This window comes from Protomyctophum bolini (assembly GCF_963924005.1).
Source record: "Protomyctophum bolini genome assembly, chromosome: 4".
Lineage (NCBI taxonomy): Eukaryota > Metazoa > Chordata > Actinopteri > Myctophiformes > Myctophidae > Protomyctophum > Protomyctophum bolini.
In genome coordinates, this window is record NC_137865.1 from 39,617,526 (window position 1) to 39,637,579 (window position 20,054).

Genomic DNA, 20,054 nt, shown 5'->3' on the forward strand with positions numbered 1-20,054 from the left:
ATATTTGAGCTAGAATGTGTTATTGGTCTAGTTAACTTAACATTTATTTTCTGTCCCCCTAGTTGAAGGATTTGGAAGAAGAATGGGCCAAGTTGCCTTCCTCCGCTCCCAAACAGTCGAGATTCCTCCGCTCTCAGCAAGACATGAAGGCCAAATTTGAACAGCAACAAGTCCAAGGAGGAGATGAGTGTGATGATGGTAGGTTCAAGTCCAAGGAGGAGATGAGTGTGATGATGGTAGGTTTAACAAGTCCAAGGAGGAGATGAGTGTGATGATGGTAGGTTCAAGTCCAAGGAGGAGATGAGTGTGATGATGGTAGGTTCAAGTCCAAGGAGGAGATGAGTGTGATGATGGTAGGTTCAACAACAAGTCCAAGGAGGAGATGAGTGTGATGATGGTAGGTTTAACAACAAGTCCAAGGAGGAGATGAGTGTGATGATGGTAGGTTTAACAAGAAAGAAATAATAAAATGAAATACAGTTATTTGTTCAAATATCATACTCCAGGGGATGAGGATGGTGTTGTGATTAGCCAGCTAAACTACAGTATCACTTCAGTTTATGGCCAAAGTTTTCAGGCCATCTGGCCCATTAGCTGATTACAAGACGTGTCAGTCTGATGTCACAGTTCTCCTCCCCACTCTCTCCTCTGCTCTTTCCTCTTCCATACCAGATGAGGACGATGAGGAAGCAGCAGTGGTGGTGGACGCCTACGATCTGCTTGAGCCAGTAGAAATCCTCTCCAAGCTCCCCAAAGACTTCTACGATAAAATAGTATGGTTATCCAGCTTATCTATATTGAATATCGGTACAATATAGGATGAATAAAGGACTATGCGGTCATGTTTAGTTTAGCATACTTACTGGAACTTGTGGGAATTGCATACTTGGCATTGCTGCTGTCCATATCCCAATGCATAATGTGGTTTGTATGATATTCGAGGACACCATTCAATTTTGTTAATTTCAGTACGGCATGAAACTATGCACAAGATAGTCCCGGCCGACATGGCAAATATCATTGCACAGTTATAATTAATATTTCATTTTAATGCAACGATTGATTTGAAGAATCAAATGGGCCCTGGAGAAACAATTGATTGTCCATAACATGCAATGACATATAGCTAACATTGACATAATTATTCATAGGTTCAGAAACGTTCATGTTTAATAGAGTTTTGAGTGTGATCTCCGTCTTGTCTTTGTCTCTACAGGAAGCTAAGAAATGGCAGGAGAGGAAGGAAGCCCTCGAAGCTGTGGAAATTCTAACCAAGAATCCTAAACTGGAGAATGGAGAATATGGAGACCTGGTCAGAGCACTGAAGAAGGTACTGATCTGTTTTACAACAATTGATGCATAAATATCGGCATGCTCTTTAAATCTCCACAATAGAGCATTGATGGCAGGCTCGAAAAGTTAGACTCTCCCTGTGTAAAGGTATCGATCTGTGGGGTGAAATGTAACTGCATCATAGTGCAAATGAAGCAGACTGCTGAATTGCTGAAACTTAACTTACTGCACTGAGACTTTCCTCCATAACTAACTGGTTGACTTTGTGTGCTAGGTGGTGGGCAAAGATGCCAATGTGATGCTTGTGACGCTGGCAGCCAAGTGTGTGGCAGCGCTGGCTTCAGGGCTCAGGAAGAAGTTTGGAACATATGCAGGACTTGTAAGTCAAATTGACATAGCTGTTTATTTAGCTTCTTGAGGGAAACATGAAATATGCTAGTAATGATGCTAGTTTTCAAACTATAACCCACCATTGTCAAGTAGCTCTGCTCTTTTCTTTCCTGTATTGAAAATGCAATAAATCTGGCAGCTATTGTCAATAGTACAGAGCCACACAAGACATTGCGCTGTTCATTCTCATTCATATCATCAGAGATGTTTTCCAGAATGAGGTTTTTTTTTTTTTTTTCATTTTAAAAGAAGCAGATTATGATATGTACCCAACAACAATTGCTTCAAACTAACTCTTTATTTATGTTCTCAGATTGTGCCGACAGTTCTTGAGAAGTTCAAGGAGAAGAAACCCCTGGTGGTGCAGGCCCTGCAAGAGGCCATTGATGCAGTCTTCCTTACTGTAAGCATAAACACATGGTTCTCTGTGTGCTTTCAGGGCCCTGGCTGTGATGGATGAAAGAATATATAGTGAGAATTGAATTGGCTCTTCCAGAAACTCCTTGCACAATCTGACTCAGGGAGTCTTTGCCACGATCGATCCCTCCAGATCATCTCCTCTAGAAACTGAAGTCAATACTGTTAACTTAAGTGGCATGGGTGGATTAATGCATGGACTAATGGTTGTTGTTGTTGTTGCTCTCATCTTCCAGACCACTCTCCAGAACATCTCTGAGGACGTCCTGGGAGTTATGGACAACAAGAACCCTTCCATTAAGCAGCAGGCCTCTCTCTTCCTGGCCAGAGCTTTTCGACACTGCACACAGGCCACACTGCCGAAGAGCATTCTCAAACCTTTATGTGCTGCCTTCCTCAAGGTACACGAGACGGTAGTAGATTAGAAGAGCGTTCTCAAACCTTTATGTGCTGCCTTTCTCAAGGTACACCAGACGGTAGTAGATTAGAAGAGCGTTCTCAAACCTTTATGTGCTGCCTTTCTCAAGGTACACCAGACTGTAGTAGATTAGAGGAAAGCGATCTGCACAAACAAAATGGCTCCCATTAAGAGGATTTTATTTAATGCAATGATGTGACCTTTCGATCAACGAGCTATTCCTCAGACTTCCCCTCTAACTATCATGGACATCCCACTGGAGAGTCAAATTAACTGAAAATTATTTTAAAAGTCTAAATCAGCGGTTACCAAACTTTCTAGTCCACGACCCAAAAGAGAAATTTGATGTCTTCCTGGGACCCAAACTATTGAAAATAGAAGATCTACAAGCTCGCAATGTGTCACTTTGCGCTACGTTGTGAGCTTGTAGACGGGCTATTTTCACTCCTACTTAAACATTCGTTTTCTAATTTATGGAATTTCTCAGATTTTCTTAATTTTAAATTCCTGAAAAAAAATCATTGAATTGTTTTAATTCATTAAAATCTTTGCTTTTTTGGGAATGTTTTTTTTTAAATAATATTTATAATGAAAACCAAAATGTAGGGAACCAAATTAGCGACCTATAAATGGGTCCCAAGTCGACCCAGTGTTTGGGAACCACTGGTCTCTAAATCATAGACAATGCTTTCTTGGCTTTTCTTTTCCCATTTTCCTCCCCTCTGAATGTCTCCTTTTTTCACCTGCTTCAGCAAGTGAATGACTCTGCTCCAGAGGTCCGGGACGCTGCCTTTGACGCTCTGGGCACGGCCATGAAAGTAGTGGGGGAGAAGGCCGTTAACCCGTTCCTCGCCGACCTGGATAAGCTCAAGCTGGATAAGGTGAGGAGAGAGACCAGAGGTTTATTTGTTTGTAAAGTTGGATGTAGGAGGGTGAAAGATGGAATTCTGTCTGATGTTGATAAACCAATGACATGACGATGGAGGGAGGAGTGGAAACCCAACTCTGAGCCAGTTATCTTATCTAACGGTCTCTTTGTTTCTATGGTAACAGATCAAGGAGTCTGCTGATAAAGTGGAGCTTCCAGGACAGAAGAAGTCTGCAGGAGGAGAGAAGAAGGCTGCCGCCAAGGCCCCGCCCACAGCGGAAGCTCCGCCCAAAGCCTCCGGTCCTCCCAGGAAGGTCCCCGCCGCTGCAGCTGCTCCCAAGGTGAGACCCGGAGACCATTTTCACATGAAATGAAGTGGTTCATGGATGTTTTAAGAGTAAAAGTGCAATATTTGGATCCGAGATGATGTGGAGTAGAAGTAAAGTAAAAGTACCTGTGTGTGTGTGTGTGTGTGTGTGCAGGCATCGGGTGGTCCACCTAAGAAAGGCAAAGCAGCTGCTGCCCCTAGTGGGAAAGGCAAGAAACAGGCATGTGAGACCAAAGAGGTGGCCGAGGCGGACCTGGCGGTGAGTGTGCATGCATGCTGGGGTTTCCCCTAAACTAGTTGGACCACAAACGTTCCGTGCACAAAGGGCATACAAGATATTTGTATTCCTGCCAGCTGAGTCGTTGTGTCCGTTGGTGTTTTCAGCCGGAGCTGTGTGAGGAGAAGGCGGCGGCCGTCCTCCCTGCGGTCTGTCTACAGCAGCTGGACTCTAGCAACTGGAAGGAGAGACTGGCCAGCATGGAGGAGTTCCAGAGGGTAATGTAGTCCTTGTTTCACTGCCTCACGTCAGATTACATCAGTGCCTCAAGGACCCTCAAGGACCCAGTTCCCGGACCCCACTTTGAGAACCACTGGATTACTATTATTAAATTGTTTTTATTGATTTTTCAACACACACCAACATACATATATACGGGAGGCGGCCTTTTTTCCGACAGCATTCTAGCCGACGGGGCAACGGTCCGATCCGCAGCGGGGTGACATTCGCTGCGATGCGAAAAAGCGATGGTCCGACATGCGCTGCTCCCGTGCTTGCGGTTAGGGTTAGGTTAGGATTGAGGTTTCGGATCAATATGCTGTCGGAAAAAAGACCTGCACCCCATATATACACCACTAGACTACACATAAGCATACAATACATTAAGAAAAATAAGTAAATAAAAAAGACTGAAATACAGGACGAACCACTGGATTACATCACATTGTAGAACTACAGTGATAAGGGTTTACTGCTGCAGTGCAGGCTGACACGTTTCAGAAAGATTTTATTAGAAGGTTATAGAAGGTTATTGTTGATCTATGAGAAGAAAGAATCTATACTGCATTTGAATCCTATCAATGTTGATGTGTGTTTTTGTTGTGTGGTGTAGGCGGTGGAGACTATGGATAAAGCTGACATGCCCTGCCAGGCTTTAGTCAAAATGCTGGCTAAGAAGCCCGGCTGGAAGGAGACCAACTTCCAGGTAACTGACAACTGTCACTATGGCAACACACACTCCCTCACTTTTGCAGTCACCATGGTAACACATGCGACAACACCAGTTGGCATTCTGGGTTTCAAAATGACACGGTCTTCTATCTAGACTGCTGGTTAGTTTTCACCGTGGCTGGTACAGTAGGTGGAGCCATTATTCAGGAGGCCGTTATAGGACAATCATTGCCCTGGCGAACAAAGAGAACCTTATGTGATGTATTTGTTTGCACCCCCCACGTGGACATGCATTCAAAGCATGAGCCAGATAAATAAATAAAAAAGTACATAAACCTAGTTTTCATGCTGCTATGTCTCTGCTAAAAGAGAAGTAGTCACTGGCATTTGTACAAGAGTGAATAGTGTGTATCTTATTAATAATAATAAAAAAGGGTGCAATTTTGGAGGTTTGCAGGACGTTTGATGGTGATGACCTGTTCTGTCTTTGTGCAGGTGATGATGATGAAACTCCATATTGTGGGTCTAATAGCCCAGAGAGGGAAATTCTCCAAGACCTCTGCCTTTGTGGTGTTGGACGGACTGGTGGACAAGGTGGGAGACGTCAAATGTGGAGTAAATGCCAAGATAGGCCTGACCGCCATAGGAGAGGCCTGCTCCCTGCCATGGACTGCTGAACAGGTTGAACTGCATGTCTATAGAGTACCAAAGTGAAAATGAACAGTGTTTTTCAGTTTTTTTATGTTATGGCCCCAATTTAACCAAGTCTCAGCATTTAATTATTATAAATGACCTTTGGGCTTTAAAAGAATTGGACTCACTTGATGAGAATTTCTGAATTGGTGTCCCCATACCTATAAAGTACATTTTGTCTCCCTATAAAAAGGATGTATGTATGATTTCTTTCAGGTGGTGTCGATGGTCTTTGCCCAGAAGAACCCTAAGAACCAAGCCGAAGCACTCAACTGGCTGGCTGATGCCGTGAAGGAGTTCGGCTTTGCTGGGTAAAATGGCGCTTGTAACAGTCATACCTGGACCTGTGTTTAACTGCATTAACCCATTTTGGATTGATGAAAAAAAAGGCTTCTAAATCCTTTTCTGAAAAACCCATGTTTCTATGTCCGTTGTGCTCAACCTTTTTCATGTCAAGGACCCCCAGAATTATCTCTATTGGGCCACGGACCCCCATCTCAAAATATGTAGTTCCAGGGACCCCCCAGAAGCCAATATTTTAGTTAAAAATGTTCGCTCTGAAATATATATTCAAAGATTTGTGCCACATTTTCACGACTTTTCAAAAATAGCAGACCTCGTAGCTTGTAGATCTGCTATTTTTCAATAGCTAAATTATAACATGAATGTTTAAAACACCAAAAGGGGTTTCCGCCCAAAATGGGTTAATCCTGGCATCCCTCTTTTGGGCATGTCATTATAGACAAAAGTTCTCAAAAATATGAGAATGTATATAATTGTATGGTCTACATTCTCCTCATCTAAATCTATTGACAGTATCTCTCCTCTCCTCTCCAGCTTCAATGTCAAAGCATTCATCAACAACATGAAGACGGCTCTGGGAGCTACCAACCCCGCTGTGCGGACAGGAGCCATCACCCTCCTTGGGGTCATGTACCTTTACATGGGAGCTCCACTAAGAATGTTCTTTGAAGACGAAAAGCCTGCACTGCTGGCTCAAATAGACACAGAGTTTGAGAAGGTCTGTACTTGCCGGTAGATTCTTCATGTTGAGCTGAAGAGGTGTAGACGCAAGTCTTATGGCCGTTTTTAGCCTAAGGCTTTTCGTGCAAAACGAATGCTTGCAATGCATTCAGAATCGTGAAAAACGAGTTTGTTTGTGACCCCTCACATGCTTCTTAAAGCAGAATTAAAATGTGTACACAGTTGGTAGCCCAACTTTCAGCAGCTGTCACAGATAACCCTAGGGAAACTGAACTTCTTACTAGATACCTTTACAAACACATTGGTGAAGGAATCTATTCTCAGATTGGACATTTTCCTGTTAATATTCACAGATGAAAGGCCAGACTCCCCCAGCCCCGATCAGAGGCACCAAGAAGGGAGGAGGAGGAGGAGGGGGGGAGGAGGAGGATGATGAGGAAGGGGAGGAAGGAGAGGACGACGGAGGAGGAGGAGGAGGAGGAGGAGGAGTGAAGGATATCATGGACCTCCTGCCAAGAACAGACATCAGGTAACTAATTCAGCATGTTCCATCTACACCTTTGTATTCACAATGGATAGTAATGAAACGGAGGCTCATTAACCACTTAAACCATATATACTGTAGTTCATTGACGGGGGTCTTTCCTCGGCCCCATCCTTTCCCCCCCTACACCATCGTTTTGTAGAAGATATCCGCTCTCTACGTTCAACACCTCGCATTGAGCTTGTAGATCAGCTATTTTCCCTGAGTGCTTGCCTAAGTTTGGGCCACCTGTGGTTGATGGTGATCACAGATTGTTGTTTTGTAATGCCTTTTAAAGATGGAAAGGACTTATTGACGTTAATTTAACACACTATCCCTCTGTCCCTCTCTCTCTCTCTCTCTCCCAGTGATAAGATCACATCAGACCTGGTGACTAAGATCGGGGATAAGAATTGGAAGATCCGCAAAGAGGGTTTGGATGAGGCTTCAGCCATAATCTCGGAGGCCAAGTTCATCACAGCTAGCATAGGAGACCTGTCTCTGGCACTGAAAGCACGTCTCAATGATTCTAATAAGATACTGGTAAGCTATTCTATAATCAACTAAACGATGAATCAGCACTCTGCGCGTTCAGTTGAGGTTCTTGTGTCTCACATATGGTTTTTTTTATGACTCTTTTGACAAGTGAATGCCTCCAGAAGTGACTCCTAAGAGGCATTCACGATGCCTCCCTAGTGTAAAGGAGGAGGAGGAAGAAGTACTAAGTAGCATCTCCCCATTTATATAGAAATATACTGTTGGGGCGCCCGCTGGCCAAGTGGTCCAGGCACATGCCACATACTGTAGGCTCTGGCCTGACAGCGTGTCACGTGTTCCGAGTCCTGTTTATGTCGACCTTTGCTGCATGTCTCTCCCCTTCTCTCTCTCTCTCCCTCTTTCCTGTCATTCTTCACTTCACTCCATCAGTAGAGGCAGAAAAATAATACTAACTTTTAAGTTTAAGTTTTCGGATAATTGTTGTGGAGTAAAAAGTAAAACTTTTGAATTGACACGTAGTGTAGTGAAGAAGTATTGACAAATACAAGTAAAGTAAAAGTTCCTCATTTGTACTCGAGAACAGTACTTGTAAAATGTACTTACTTACGTTCCACTTTTATCGGCTGGTTGATAGACTTAACGTGTGTGTTTGTTCTCCAGGTTCAACAGACCCTGTCCATTCTACAGCAGATAGCTACTGCCATGGGGCCTGGACTCAAACCGCATATTAAACCCCTGGGAATCTCTATCATCACTGTGCTGGGAGACAGCAAGGTACAAACAACACACACATCCCTATCATCACTGGGAGACACACACACACACACACACACACTTTTTGAGCGGTGCGAACCGCTCCAACACTATGTACTAGGGCATTAACCAAACGTGATTTTTGAGCATTAAAACATCGTGTTCTGAAACAGCCAGCAAAACAGAGCCGGTGAATGCAGGCCCAGTGGAATAGTACTAAGAGAGTGGCGACACACCTAGGGGCGGGCTATAGTTCCAAACATTGGAACTATCCCATTGAGATAGAATGAGCACTTCCGCATTCCATTGTTACAGTGGGAGTCAACGCAAGTGTCGCCACTCTTACTAGAATACGCTGAATGCCGCTCTGATTGGCCGAAATTAGCTCAGCTGTTTCAAGTCAAAGTTGCAAGTCCACAATGACTCACGGATGGACGCGTTGTGAGCTTGTGCATCTGCTATTTTTGATGCGCAAGACCGTTCTACGGAGCAGCATAGCATGTTACGTTGTTCTCAATGTTTGGAGACTGTCTGGACTCAGCCGTGGAGCGGGGAGGAGGAGGAATGAACCATGCGATGTTTTTCATACAACAATAAATGTTCAACAACAAGTTACAACCACAGTTCCTTTGGTTTTTAGATGGAGCTACAAGCTAGGAGGAGGTTATGATTACATACTAGGTTTGCTAGCTAGCAGGCTGCCACGCTATGAAGATGATCAACTACTTAACTTCATTGCGACTATTATAACTATGATCGTGCGGCAGCAGTTTTTTTTTGTTTTTTGGATAAGCATGAAGAAACATGAAATCACGGCAAGAGCTACTGTAGTTTGACTGTCACCAAACTGGATAATATTGGGCAGAGTGAGGAGGAACTCCTGCTATACTTTACTGTACCGGACGACACGACGACACGTCTCCAATCTAACTTGTTGAACAAACTACAGTAATAAACTCACCAATAGTAAAAGTATTTACACACTGTAGTTGTCCCCATTGAGCGTATGAGCCTATGAGGCATATCGCATTATGCTTTTCCCAAAGAAAAACTGTCTTGAATGCTGCTATAGTGCCACTGCGATCCGCCATCCACCGCACCTACACGAGTAAGGGTGACGGCAAAACCCATGTACAGTAGTCTTGTATATGATATGAAAACAATCAGCCAGGAATGGATTAGTACTGAAGTTGGCGAACTACCAACAAAACCACCGAGCTCACAGCTGCATGTCTGCTGTAGAAAAGCAAAAAAAAAAAAATCATAATAAATATTAAAATTAATATTAGCGAATAATCGGATGTCAATTAACAGTGTCGACTAGTGTTTTGCTAGTCGACTAGCCGACTATTCGATTATTATGTTAATGCCCTACTATGTACTGCATTAGTCTATTTCTCCGCCCCCTGTGACTAACGTGTGGGTCTATACATCTAGATCAGTGGTTCCCAAACTGTGGTGCGTGCACCCCTTGTGGTGCGCGAGTGCTTTCTAAGGGGTGCGTGACATGAAAAGGCTAATGCTGGTGCTATGATTTTATTTTTATTTTATTGTGATGTAAAAAAAAATATATTTTTTTTTCTGAGCTCAATTGCACAAAAACCCCTGAACTTTTGACATTCAGTAGATTTTCTGTGGTCTGGGGTTTTCTGGCTCAAACAAGTGCTCTGATTTTCCTGCTGTTTGTGATATCTGCTGGCAATTCCCATTGACATAGACGTCACCATAGATGTCACCGTTTTGCCTGTTTTCATTGCAGCTCAAAAGGCTTCCAAATCCCAGAGAGAATTATTTTTGGGGTGTAATTGAGGTCATAAAACATAAACAAAAATGAAAATTAATGTCATGAAACCTTTAACATATTATGCCAATATATGGCAAGTACAGTATATGCAGAATATAGCATTTTTTGGGGTGTAATTGAGGTCATAAAACATAAACAAAAATGAAAAATAATGTCATGAAACCTTTAACATATTATGCCAATATATGGCAAGTACAGTATATGCAGAATATAGCATTTTTTGGGGTGTAATTGAGGTCATAAAACATAAACAAAAATGAAAAATAATGTCATGAAACCTTTAACATATTATGCCAATATATGGCAAGTACAGTATATGCAGAATATAGCATGCCATATTCAGGTTCATATATATGTGGTTAAAAAGGAAATAAATGTCTATATAGCTTATGCAATTTATAATTCCATGTGGGGGGGGTGTGCATCAGCCAGGTCAGGAGGTAACTGGGTGCATGGCCAAAAAGGTTTGGGAACCGCTGACTTTCTAGATCATCATGATAAAAGTCACCGCTCACTTCACAAGTTCACACTAGTGTGATTTATTTTCCGTAAGTATAAAACTGCAGTGCCAAAATAGTACCGACAATGTTTTCCTTGCCGATGCAATCATCAGCACAGCATGATGCGCCACTGATACTCAGTATTTGTGATCATGGATTCGTATGAACAACAAATTAGTGGAGTACTTCTCTCACAGCCAAACATTAATATTAGTCTGAGCAAACGAATGAAAATGGGATCGTCCTCTGTCTTGTTCTGTAGGCCAACGTGAGGGCCGCTGCCTTGACGACGCTGAAGGCGTGGGTGGAGCAAACTGGTATGAAGGACTGGCTGGAGGGAGAAGACATGTCTGAGGAAATGAAGAGAGAGAACCCCTTTCTACGACAGGAGGTACATGCATACCAAATACACTGGATTTGGGGCCCCCGCAGCCATGCATACCAGAGTCACACTGGATTTGGGGCCCCCGCAGCCATGCATACCAGAGTCACACTGGATTTGGGGCCCCCCGCACGGCCCGCAGCCATTTAAAACCGGTGGTCACAAACCTTGGTGTCAAATTGGACAGTTATTTTAAGTTTGACAAACCGATTAATTCTGTTAAATCCAGCTAGGGTCAATAAGCGGGGGGAGGGGGCAGGCCCCCATGACGATTATAAAAACATTTCGTCCAGGTCTATAATGCATTGATGATGATGCACTCATGGGGCTTCATAGAATATTTATAATCATGTATGACAACTTATAACATGTGTTGTGAAGTATTGTAAGGGCTGGTCAATAATAATAATGCATTATAAGCCACGCGGAACAGTCGGTTACTGTAAGGCACTTACTATAATTGACTTAAGTTCCAAGTAATTTATATCCCAAAGTAATTTCCATGTAATTCCTCAGCTCTTAGGCTGGCTGGCAGAGACGCTGCCCACCCTGAGGACGGTTCCAGGGGACCTGATACTGTGCCTGACTCCCCTCTTCTCCTGTCTGGAGGACAGGAACGGAGACGTTCGCAAGAAGGCTCAGGACGCCCTGCCCATCTTCATGATGCACCTGGGCTACGACAAAATGACCAAGGCTGCTACCAAGCTAAAGGTCTTAACCCCTTAAAACCTGAGACCAGATTCTACAAACGTCTTCTAAATCATGACCGTTTTCAGAAAAACACCATACGTTTCTATGTCAGTGGTGCACAAACCATTTCATGTCAAGGACCCCAAACATATGTAATTGGCCGTAGACCCCCATCTTAAAATATATTGTTCCAGGGACCCCCCCTAGAAGCAAAGATTTGAGTTTAAAATGTTGGCTGTGAAAGAATATAATTATATTCAAAGATTTGTGCCACATTTTCAAGTTTCTCTCTAGATCTACAAGCTCGTAGCGCGGCACTTGGTGCCGCACTATGAACTTGTTGATCTGCTATTTTTCAACAGCTAAAGTATAACATAAGGCTTAAACACCGAAAGGGTTTCCCGTCCTGAATTGGGTTAAATCTTAAATCTCTAAATACAGTTAAGGTGGTTACTGCAGTAATTCACATTTCATGCCATTTCATAAAAATTAATAGTTTGTCACCCGAAAAAAAGACATTTTCATTTGCCATTTTCTCTCCCTCTTCCCCAGCCTGCCTCCAAGGACCAGGTGGTAGCCATGCTGGAGAAGGCCAGAGCAGCGATGCCGGCTAAACCTGCCGCCCCGGCCAAGGCCGGCGGTGGAAAGGCTTCTGCTGGATCCAAGGCTGCACCAGGTACAGTACGCTGGGCTGATCACATTGATTGTACTGTAGATTTTATCCATGGTTACCTCGCGATTTAGGGAATTGCTTGTCCCATACGTCCTAAACGGTGTAACTATGTATTTTTTTGTTGTTACCCTCTGCAAAGCCTTTATCTATCCTAAAGTTTAGCCCATAAGGGGGACAGTTTTATACTTTTGAGAGTTAAATGTACTCTGCAGACTGCCAACTTGATGATGTTATAATAAAAAGAGAAGGATCCGGGCACACAAGGTTAACAAATGAGGAACGCCTTTATTACATTAAAAGGCAACTGCCAACATGTTTCGACCTAACAGGTCTTCATCAGGGCAAGAATGATGATGTCATGAATGAATAAAACAAGAGATGAACGGTCTCTGTGTATAAGTAAATGCTTTGCTGAATTTATGCTTTCCAGCATGGAACAATGAATCGATTAACGGATAGATAGATGATAGATGACAGATAGATGGAAGATGTTGCCTTAAAACCCACACTGGAGCCAGAAAACTGTAATTCCATGGTCTGTTTCAGGTCCCAGGTCCGAACCAGTGGGTGAGGACGACAGCGCTGCAGATGCCAAACCTGAAGCCAAGAAGGTCAGAGGTGGACCCGTCATCAAGAAGGTACATTTTTACCTGAACACAAGCCATCTACTTTTGGTTTATAGTTTTAGGTGATAACGTCCGGTTAAGCCCCGGGGTATTTTCTTCCCTTCAAAAAGGGAAGGCTCTAATTGCCTCGGCATATGAATGGACACAGACAAAAACAATTGTGGCGAAAAAAATCTGGAAGCATGTTTTTCTTTTATCATAAAATAATGATATAATGATATATATATATATATATATATATATATCAACCAATCAGCGCTAAAACATTTTAGTCAACTACCAAGTTGTTAAATCCCTATGTTATACGGAAAAATACAGAGAATAGCCAATCTAAACAACTCACAACGCATCATGATATGTTGCCTTGTGTTCTTGTAGATCTGCTATTTTTGAAAAATGATTTATTTCATATAAGATCTGTTCTTTTTTAATATATAATCGATTGAACTGTTGTAACATGCTGTTACATGACTTGGAAAACTGTGTGGTTCTGATTATACCTTCTCATGACCGTCCATGTAGGGCCATTCTATTTATATTCTTCTCAGTTTAGACATTCATGAAAATGGGATTTCAATGTCCATTAGTGCAACACTTTTGCATGCTGCCACCTTTGTTTATGTATTAAAATGTAGTTATTATTTTTTTATCATTGTGCATATTATCATATGAATGTGACATTGTTCCATTTACCTTCTAGCTTAAATCTATACACCAGGTTTTTACATTCATTTGGTCAGTATTTTATTTTGTGATTTGTGAACGTGTTTTTTGTGACTTGGTTGGTTGTCTCCACTCGCCCAGCCCCCTTCCCCCCTCGAGGAGGCTGAACCCACCCCCCTCTCCACGGAGAAGGACAGAGACAGTAACGCTAGTAAAAAGCCCCCCGGCAAGGGGAAGCTCGCCGCTCAACAGGTAGATGTGGGGCATGGTTTGTGTCAGGCTAAAGAGTGTCTTCACGGAGAAATACACTTAGATTTAGGCAACAGGGCTGCGTAATGGGGGAGAATGGAAGCTGCATCTGTCTGTCTGACTTGCGGGACACTTCTGGATCAAAGTTTTTAAATAAATACTGACTTTTAATTGGATGAAAACAAAGCCAGGTATTATCGTGATGGTTTATTACATACACTTAGGAGCGTGCTTCAGTGAGGACAGCGAATCACGTGCTTTCCTCATGTAGTTTTTAACGTTCGTCTGGTAGCACTGTATCAAATATAAACACATAACGAAATACAGAGTCACCTCCCTGACTGAATTAGTTATATTTTTATTGGGGGTAAAAAAGACGTAGTGACCCAGGGGACAGGGTTTGACGAAGTCAGGTACTGTATGAGTTCACGGACAAGTTAGACTGGTCTATGGTGATTTCTAAATGATAACGCTGCCTTACACCAATTCTCAACTAAACTACCGTACCTGCCTCTCAGGCCTGGCCTGTTTTTCGTTGAGGACACTCTTTAGCCCGACTCTGCCCCTGTCTGGCTTCCTTCCAGTACACACCACTGGGCTGCTTCTAACCCTGTCTCTGTCTAATCACTAATATTACTGGAGACGACTGACATCCACGGAGGAATTCATTGAAACTTGACTGAATCACAATGTGTATATTTATATACATTTGTTATTATAATTACCGTATACACATCAACATTAGTTAAAATTAAAGCTATGCAATTATGATTAATTTATACTCGTACCGTTGTTAGCTTGGAGATGGTCTGTTTTTGCGTGTTGTGACAACATTGTACGTTGTTGGATAAGATCAGTACATTTAAGACCTCAAATCTCTGCACTGCATGATTTTTCTATGTGTCTGTGTTGCACCTTTCGGAGTGGCGTCACAACTGTCTGCTTTTTTCCCCTTTTTTATACGTTTAACTTAAGGCAAGGTTTTCTTAAACCTTACCTTCTGTCTGTCACCTTTGAAGAGCCCTGTATTCTATTTACATAAACACACACACACACACACACAAACTAAAGTCAAAATTACATTGTAAATTACAACATCCATGTTTTAACACGTCGGCTCACTCTCATAGGCCTTATTCATGCTTTGGAGAAGAAGTGTTATATGGCAAGGCTTCAATTCCCTGACAGTACTCACCTGAAGAAAGTGTTTACTTTAATGAGAACACACTTCTTTCAGTAGAATGTACTGTGACAGTACTCACCTGAAGAAAGTGTTTCCTTTAATGAGAACACACTTCTTTCAGTAGAATGTACTGTGGAGGGAAGTCTTTGGCCTTTTCCACAAAGCATAATTGGGCTTTACACAATGTCCTGTCCAGTGATCGTGATGTCACCGTGCAATCCTTCCCCAGGGTCCTGCGGCTAAGAAGTCCTCTGCCAAAAACGCTAAGGATGAGGAAGATAAGTCTGGACCCCTCTTCGTCAACATCCCCAACGCCAAGGAACAGAGGCTCAAAGAGGAGAAACAACTTAAGGTACTCGCCCCGAATCTTGTGTTTGCCATAATGTCTTGCCTGCTTTAAAAACCTCATACCCGAGGCGGGGTTGGCGAAAGGGCCTTTCTGTGTGGGGTTTGCATGTTGTCCCCGTGTCCCCTAGGGTAGGTACCCTCACAAAAAACGTGCAGTAATCCTGGTCACTAAACTGCCAGCCAGGGGGGAAAGGAACTGGTTGAAATAACGTGTTCCTCCCACACGCTACGTCCAACCAAGGAAACTCCGCCCTGTCAGGTGTAAAGGAGCAACCTGGACACTCATGCATGAAGGAAGCATGAGTTCAAGTCCGTTGCTCTCCCCAGGTTGGCGGAGGCTGTGTAGAGCCCAGGATTACAATAGATAATTGACACAGGGGGTGAAAAATGGGTTACAAAATCGTGGGATAAAAATTATATATATATATTAAAAATAAATAAATGAAAACCCTGGTGGAATATACACAATATTCCTCTGAATGTTTTACCTATATCCAACACCAGGAGCATCGGGTTGTAATTTAAGTGTAAGGTTGAAACACCATCACGCATCACAATGTCCTGTAGAAAAGATGTGAACTCCACCTTTGCTTTTCTATATTACCTGACTAATTTACTTATCTGCCTAATTTTCTTCTCCAGATCTTAAAGTGGAATTTCCAGATGCCTCGTGACGAGTACCTGGACCAACTCAAGACCCAGATGACGACCTGCTTCGCCAAGTGGCTTCTTGATGACCTGTTCCATGTAGACTTCCAGAGACATGTCAAGTGCATAGGAATCATGATTGAGGTACTGTGCTTATTGTGGTGTTTGTTTCCTTTATCTCGTGTGGACTGTGGTGGGGGTGCTAAAGTTAATTGATTATAAAAATCGACCCGCTTATGTGTACCGTTTTGACAGAGGCTCGAGTGCGAGAGCGATGCCACAATCAGCTGTCTGGACCTGATTTTGAAGTGGTTCACTCTGAGGTTCTTTGACACAAACACCACGGTACTGATGAAGGTTCTGGAGTACCTCAAGCTGCTGTTTACGATGCTGAGCAGAGAGGATTACCACCTCAGCGAGTATGAAGCCTCCTCCTTTGTGCCCTACCTCATACTCAAGGTTAGCGACTCTTTTTTTAAAGTGGGTGTGGAAGCGTAAGGCCGACTAACTTGCAGCAAAAGCTAAGCAATTCTATAGACTGGGTCTAAAATGTGCTCAGCCTTCTCTCTTCTTCCTTCCTTCCTTGCGTTCTCCCTTCGCTTCTATCCCCCTTCGTTGTCCAGGTGGGGGAGTCCAAGGATGTGGTTCGTAAGGACGTGCGGGCTATTCTGGCCATGATCTGTAAGGTCCACCCGGCCTCAAAGCTCTTCCCGTACCTCATGGACGGCACCAAGTCCAAGAACTCTAAGCAGAGAGCTGGTACGGATCACTCAGCGGATGTCAAACCTGACTCGTTCGGCTTGTAGTTTTGTACAGAAGCGTGAATGGCAACGTGTCCTGCTAATTGTTCATTGTTAATTCTTGCTGGATTCACATGTAAATGTCGCCATTGCTTTTTTGCATTACTGAGATAAACATTATCCCCATTTACGTATTTCCAATGGGGATGATTGTTTAATGCATAGTTCCATCTCTACTCTATTCGAGTTTTCTCTTTTTTTATGTCATTGTTCGGGCAGAAACCTTGTATCTTATAATCATATTTCTGTAAATGAATGCCCTACAAGAGTCCCACAAAAGTAATGAAAATAGCAGATATACAAGCTCACAATGTTGTGGGCTATTTTTTAAAATAAAGGTTTAAATAAAATGTTTCTGGACTTTCCAGAACAGACGGCAATGATATCGGGTCAACATGGAGAATAATGAACCATGAAGAGTGTTCTAATGATGTCCATGTCCCGTGTTTTTCCTCAATGTCTTCCCAGAATGTCTGGAGGAGTTGGGGTGTTTGATAGCGGGCTGGGGGATGAATGTGTGCCAGCCGACTCCTGCCAAGGCCTTGAAGGAGATAGCGGTTCATATTGGAGACAGAGACACGTCTGTCCGCAATGCTGCCCTCAACACTGTACTGGCTGTTTACAATGTCTGTGGAGACCAAGTCTACAAACTCATAGGGAATGTAAGACGGTTACTATTCTAATAACATGATTCAGACTGTAAAAAAAAAAAAAGCAAAAAAAAACATGCATCTTCAAGTCATATTCTTTCAAAAGTTGTGTTTTGTCACAGTAAATAACTCTTCCACGTACCCTGTACTTCTCGCCTCGCGTCACCCTCCCTGCTCTCTTCCTCCAGTTATCGGAGAAAGAAATGAGCATGCTGGAAGAGAGAATCAAGCGTTCGGCAAAGAAGACGACCCAGCCTGCCCCTCCCAAGAACCAACGTGGAGAGGAACCAACGAGGAACCAACGAGAACACCCATCCAACCCCAGTGCTACCTTCCTCCGCAAGCCTTCCCAGGGGTCCCAGGAGGACCCCAATAAATTGAAGTAATTTAACAATGCTCTACCAAGGCATTCTGGAGACCTTTTATTTATTGTTATGTCTGCCTTGCCAGATTTGCAGGCACAGATGAAATGTCTTTGAAGCTCTACTGTATATCAAATGTCCTCTTTCTATGAATATAACTAGACCCCTGAGTGTCTATACTATATATAGTGTATTAATATTAGGTTTTTCCCACTTCAATGTTTTCAAATCTAACATTCCTACTCTTCCATAAGCATGTCTGTCAACCACTCGCCTCTTTATTGTGACTGTTTATCCACTGTGGTGTGTTGCTAGCGTTGAGATTCAGACCATAATCCTCTCGACTTTTCTGTTTTCTGAACTTACTGTTCTGCCATTCTTTCCTGACCTTTATTACTGAATTCATTTCAAGTTGGGTTGCTCTCTCAGACGTGTTCGGAGAAAATATTAAAGAGTACAGAGTCTTTCCAATGAAAACTGCTATTGGAAATGTACACCTCTGGACAATTGGGAACATGTCTGTGAAACCAACCCCTATGTCTGTAATCAGTTCTAAGTCTAAGTTCTAAGTCTTTTTGTCTGTCTGTGTCTTTCTGGGCGGCCAAGCAGCAGCAGTCTGTCTGTCTCTCTTTCCTTGGCTGCCAGACAAGTGGTCCAGCTGCCTGTCTTTCTGTCTGCTTGCCTGCCTGTCTGTCTCTTAACCCTTCATCTCTCTACTGTATGATTCCTCCTTTCTCCTCTCTGCCTGCCTTCTTCTTTGGATCAGAATAATGTATCGCACGTATAGGATGTGAGTACTACCTCCTCATGGCCCGCCTCTGTTCCCGGTTGTTGGTGGACATACTGTATGCTAACTTGAATGCAGTCTAATAGTGTATGCATCACTCATACTCTAAATCTCCCTAAAAAAAAAGGTTTACTTGCGAGTGACATTTGAATTGTAGTCAGTGTCAATCATTGATGGGGAAAAGGTTCCATTTTGTTTTACACTAAGGAAAGCAAACTAGCTTAACGAATCACTTGACAAATTGTGGCAGTAAAACCTTTTCCCTGTAACGTAATGGAATTTTAATACGTAATAATACGTAATGCAATTCAAATTGTCCTCGTGAAATTGATAGTTTGCCTCCTCCACAACCCGTACCACCAGATGGATGTTTTCATGTGCTTTGTCGTCACGTAAGTCTTGTAAAGGCTGACAAAATATCATGTATTCAGTGCGCTGCCGCTGTCTTGCTCCACAAACTGAGATGGCCCCATTGGTGTGTGTGTGTGTGGCTAGAATGTATGGTGGATGTCCAGACACAATGAATCACTGCTCAACATTTCCTAGAGATGCCTTGACTCTTTATATCTGCTCTTGATATGTTTGCTCCAGTGCTTTCATCACACTAGAGCGGTGCCCATTGGGCACTGGCCTACTTGGAACGATGCAAGTTGGAAATGCATGCCCCACCCAGATATTATGTCTGTGTCCCTTTTCTGCCCATATATGGAGTTCTTTGTCAGGCATGCCCAAATATGGAGTCTATGCAGATGTCAGAACTTCGTTGTGATGTCACAATAGGCCAAATCCATATATGGAGATCTAGGGGTGATCAATTGGCTAATTTGGGCCCTGTCCAGAGCCTGGGCACAGATGCTTTTTGTGACGGTTCTGGACAACCGTGGGTCCGACTCGACACCGGGCACTGCACTCACTTTGGGGCGTGGAACGCGTGTGTCGAATTTTAAGTCGTGGGACTAACGGTTCTCGAGTTACGTGCATTACAGACGTACATAGAGAGACATGGTGCATAGATGATGGTCCTTCCAAGGGAACAAACATGTGTCGGGTGTTTGATAAGGCATCTTATTAAATGTTTCTTTACCAGTTGGTACTGATCAGCTCCAGTCCTGAGAACCCAATTGGATTATAGATGAGCAGACTTGATCAGGTTCAAAGATATTCAGATATGTGCGTTCTCAATGAAGATGATGTCTTTGGCCAATAAAGATAACAATGTAGAGTAGACTATGGTCAACTGGATCTTTGTTAGATAAAGAACCACCTCACTTGACAACATGATGTAAAGTTGTTCATTATGCTTGTACACAATGACCAAAATAAAAACATAATTTAAAAAAAGATAAAGAACCACCA

General features: G+C 43.0%; 1 protein-coding gene across 3 annotated transcripts in view; it reads left to right on the forward strand.

Moving 5' to 3' along the window:
* Positions 1-20,054, forward strand: part of ckap5 (cytoskeleton associated protein 5) — a 37,046-nt gene that overhangs the window by 8,843 nt on the left and 8,149 nt on the right. For 2 of the 3 annotated variants that reach the window (XM_080760725.1, XM_080760726.1), the window contains exons 6-33: positions 63-198; positions 673-773; positions 1,217-1,330; positions 1,568-1,672; positions 1,997-2,086; positions 2,337-2,501; positions 3,271-3,399; positions 3,572-3,727; positions 3,869-3,973; positions 4,099-4,209; positions 4,824-4,916; positions 5,378-5,563; positions 5,792-5,886; positions 6,413-6,596; positions 6,913-7,088; positions 7,451-7,625; positions 8,241-8,354; positions 10,900-11,028; positions 11,536-11,730; positions 12,262-12,385; positions 12,929-13,020; positions 13,813-13,923; positions 15,333-15,455; positions 16,094-16,243; positions 16,355-16,558; positions 16,723-16,858; positions 17,368-17,561; positions 17,738-17,931. In XM_080760725.1, coding sequence (XP_080616851.1) covers positions 63-198; positions 673-773; positions 1,217-1,330; positions 1,568-1,672; positions 1,997-2,086; positions 2,337-2,501; positions 3,271-3,399; positions 3,572-3,727; positions 3,869-3,973; positions 4,099-4,209; positions 4,824-4,916; positions 5,378-5,563; positions 5,792-5,886; positions 6,413-6,596; positions 6,913-7,088; positions 7,451-7,625; positions 8,241-8,354; positions 10,900-11,028; positions 11,536-11,730; positions 12,262-12,385; positions 12,929-13,020; positions 13,813-13,923; positions 15,333-15,455; positions 16,094-16,243; positions 16,355-16,558; positions 16,723-16,858; positions 17,368-17,561; positions 17,738-17,931 — 3,887 coding nt within the window. The remainder of the gene's footprint in view (positions 1-62; positions 199-672; positions 774-1,216; positions 1,331-1,567; positions 1,673-1,996; positions 2,087-2,336; positions 2,502-3,270; positions 3,400-3,571; positions 3,728-3,868; positions 3,974-4,098; positions 4,210-4,823; positions 4,917-5,377; positions 5,564-5,791; positions 5,887-6,412; positions 6,597-6,912; positions 7,089-7,450; positions 7,626-8,240; positions 8,355-10,899; positions 11,029-11,535; positions 11,731-12,261; positions 12,386-12,928; positions 13,021-13,812; positions 13,924-15,332; positions 15,456-16,093; positions 16,244-16,354; positions 16,559-16,722; positions 16,859-17,367; positions 17,562-17,737; positions 17,932-20,054) is intronic. The other variant, XM_080760727.1, reaches the window with a different exon arrangement.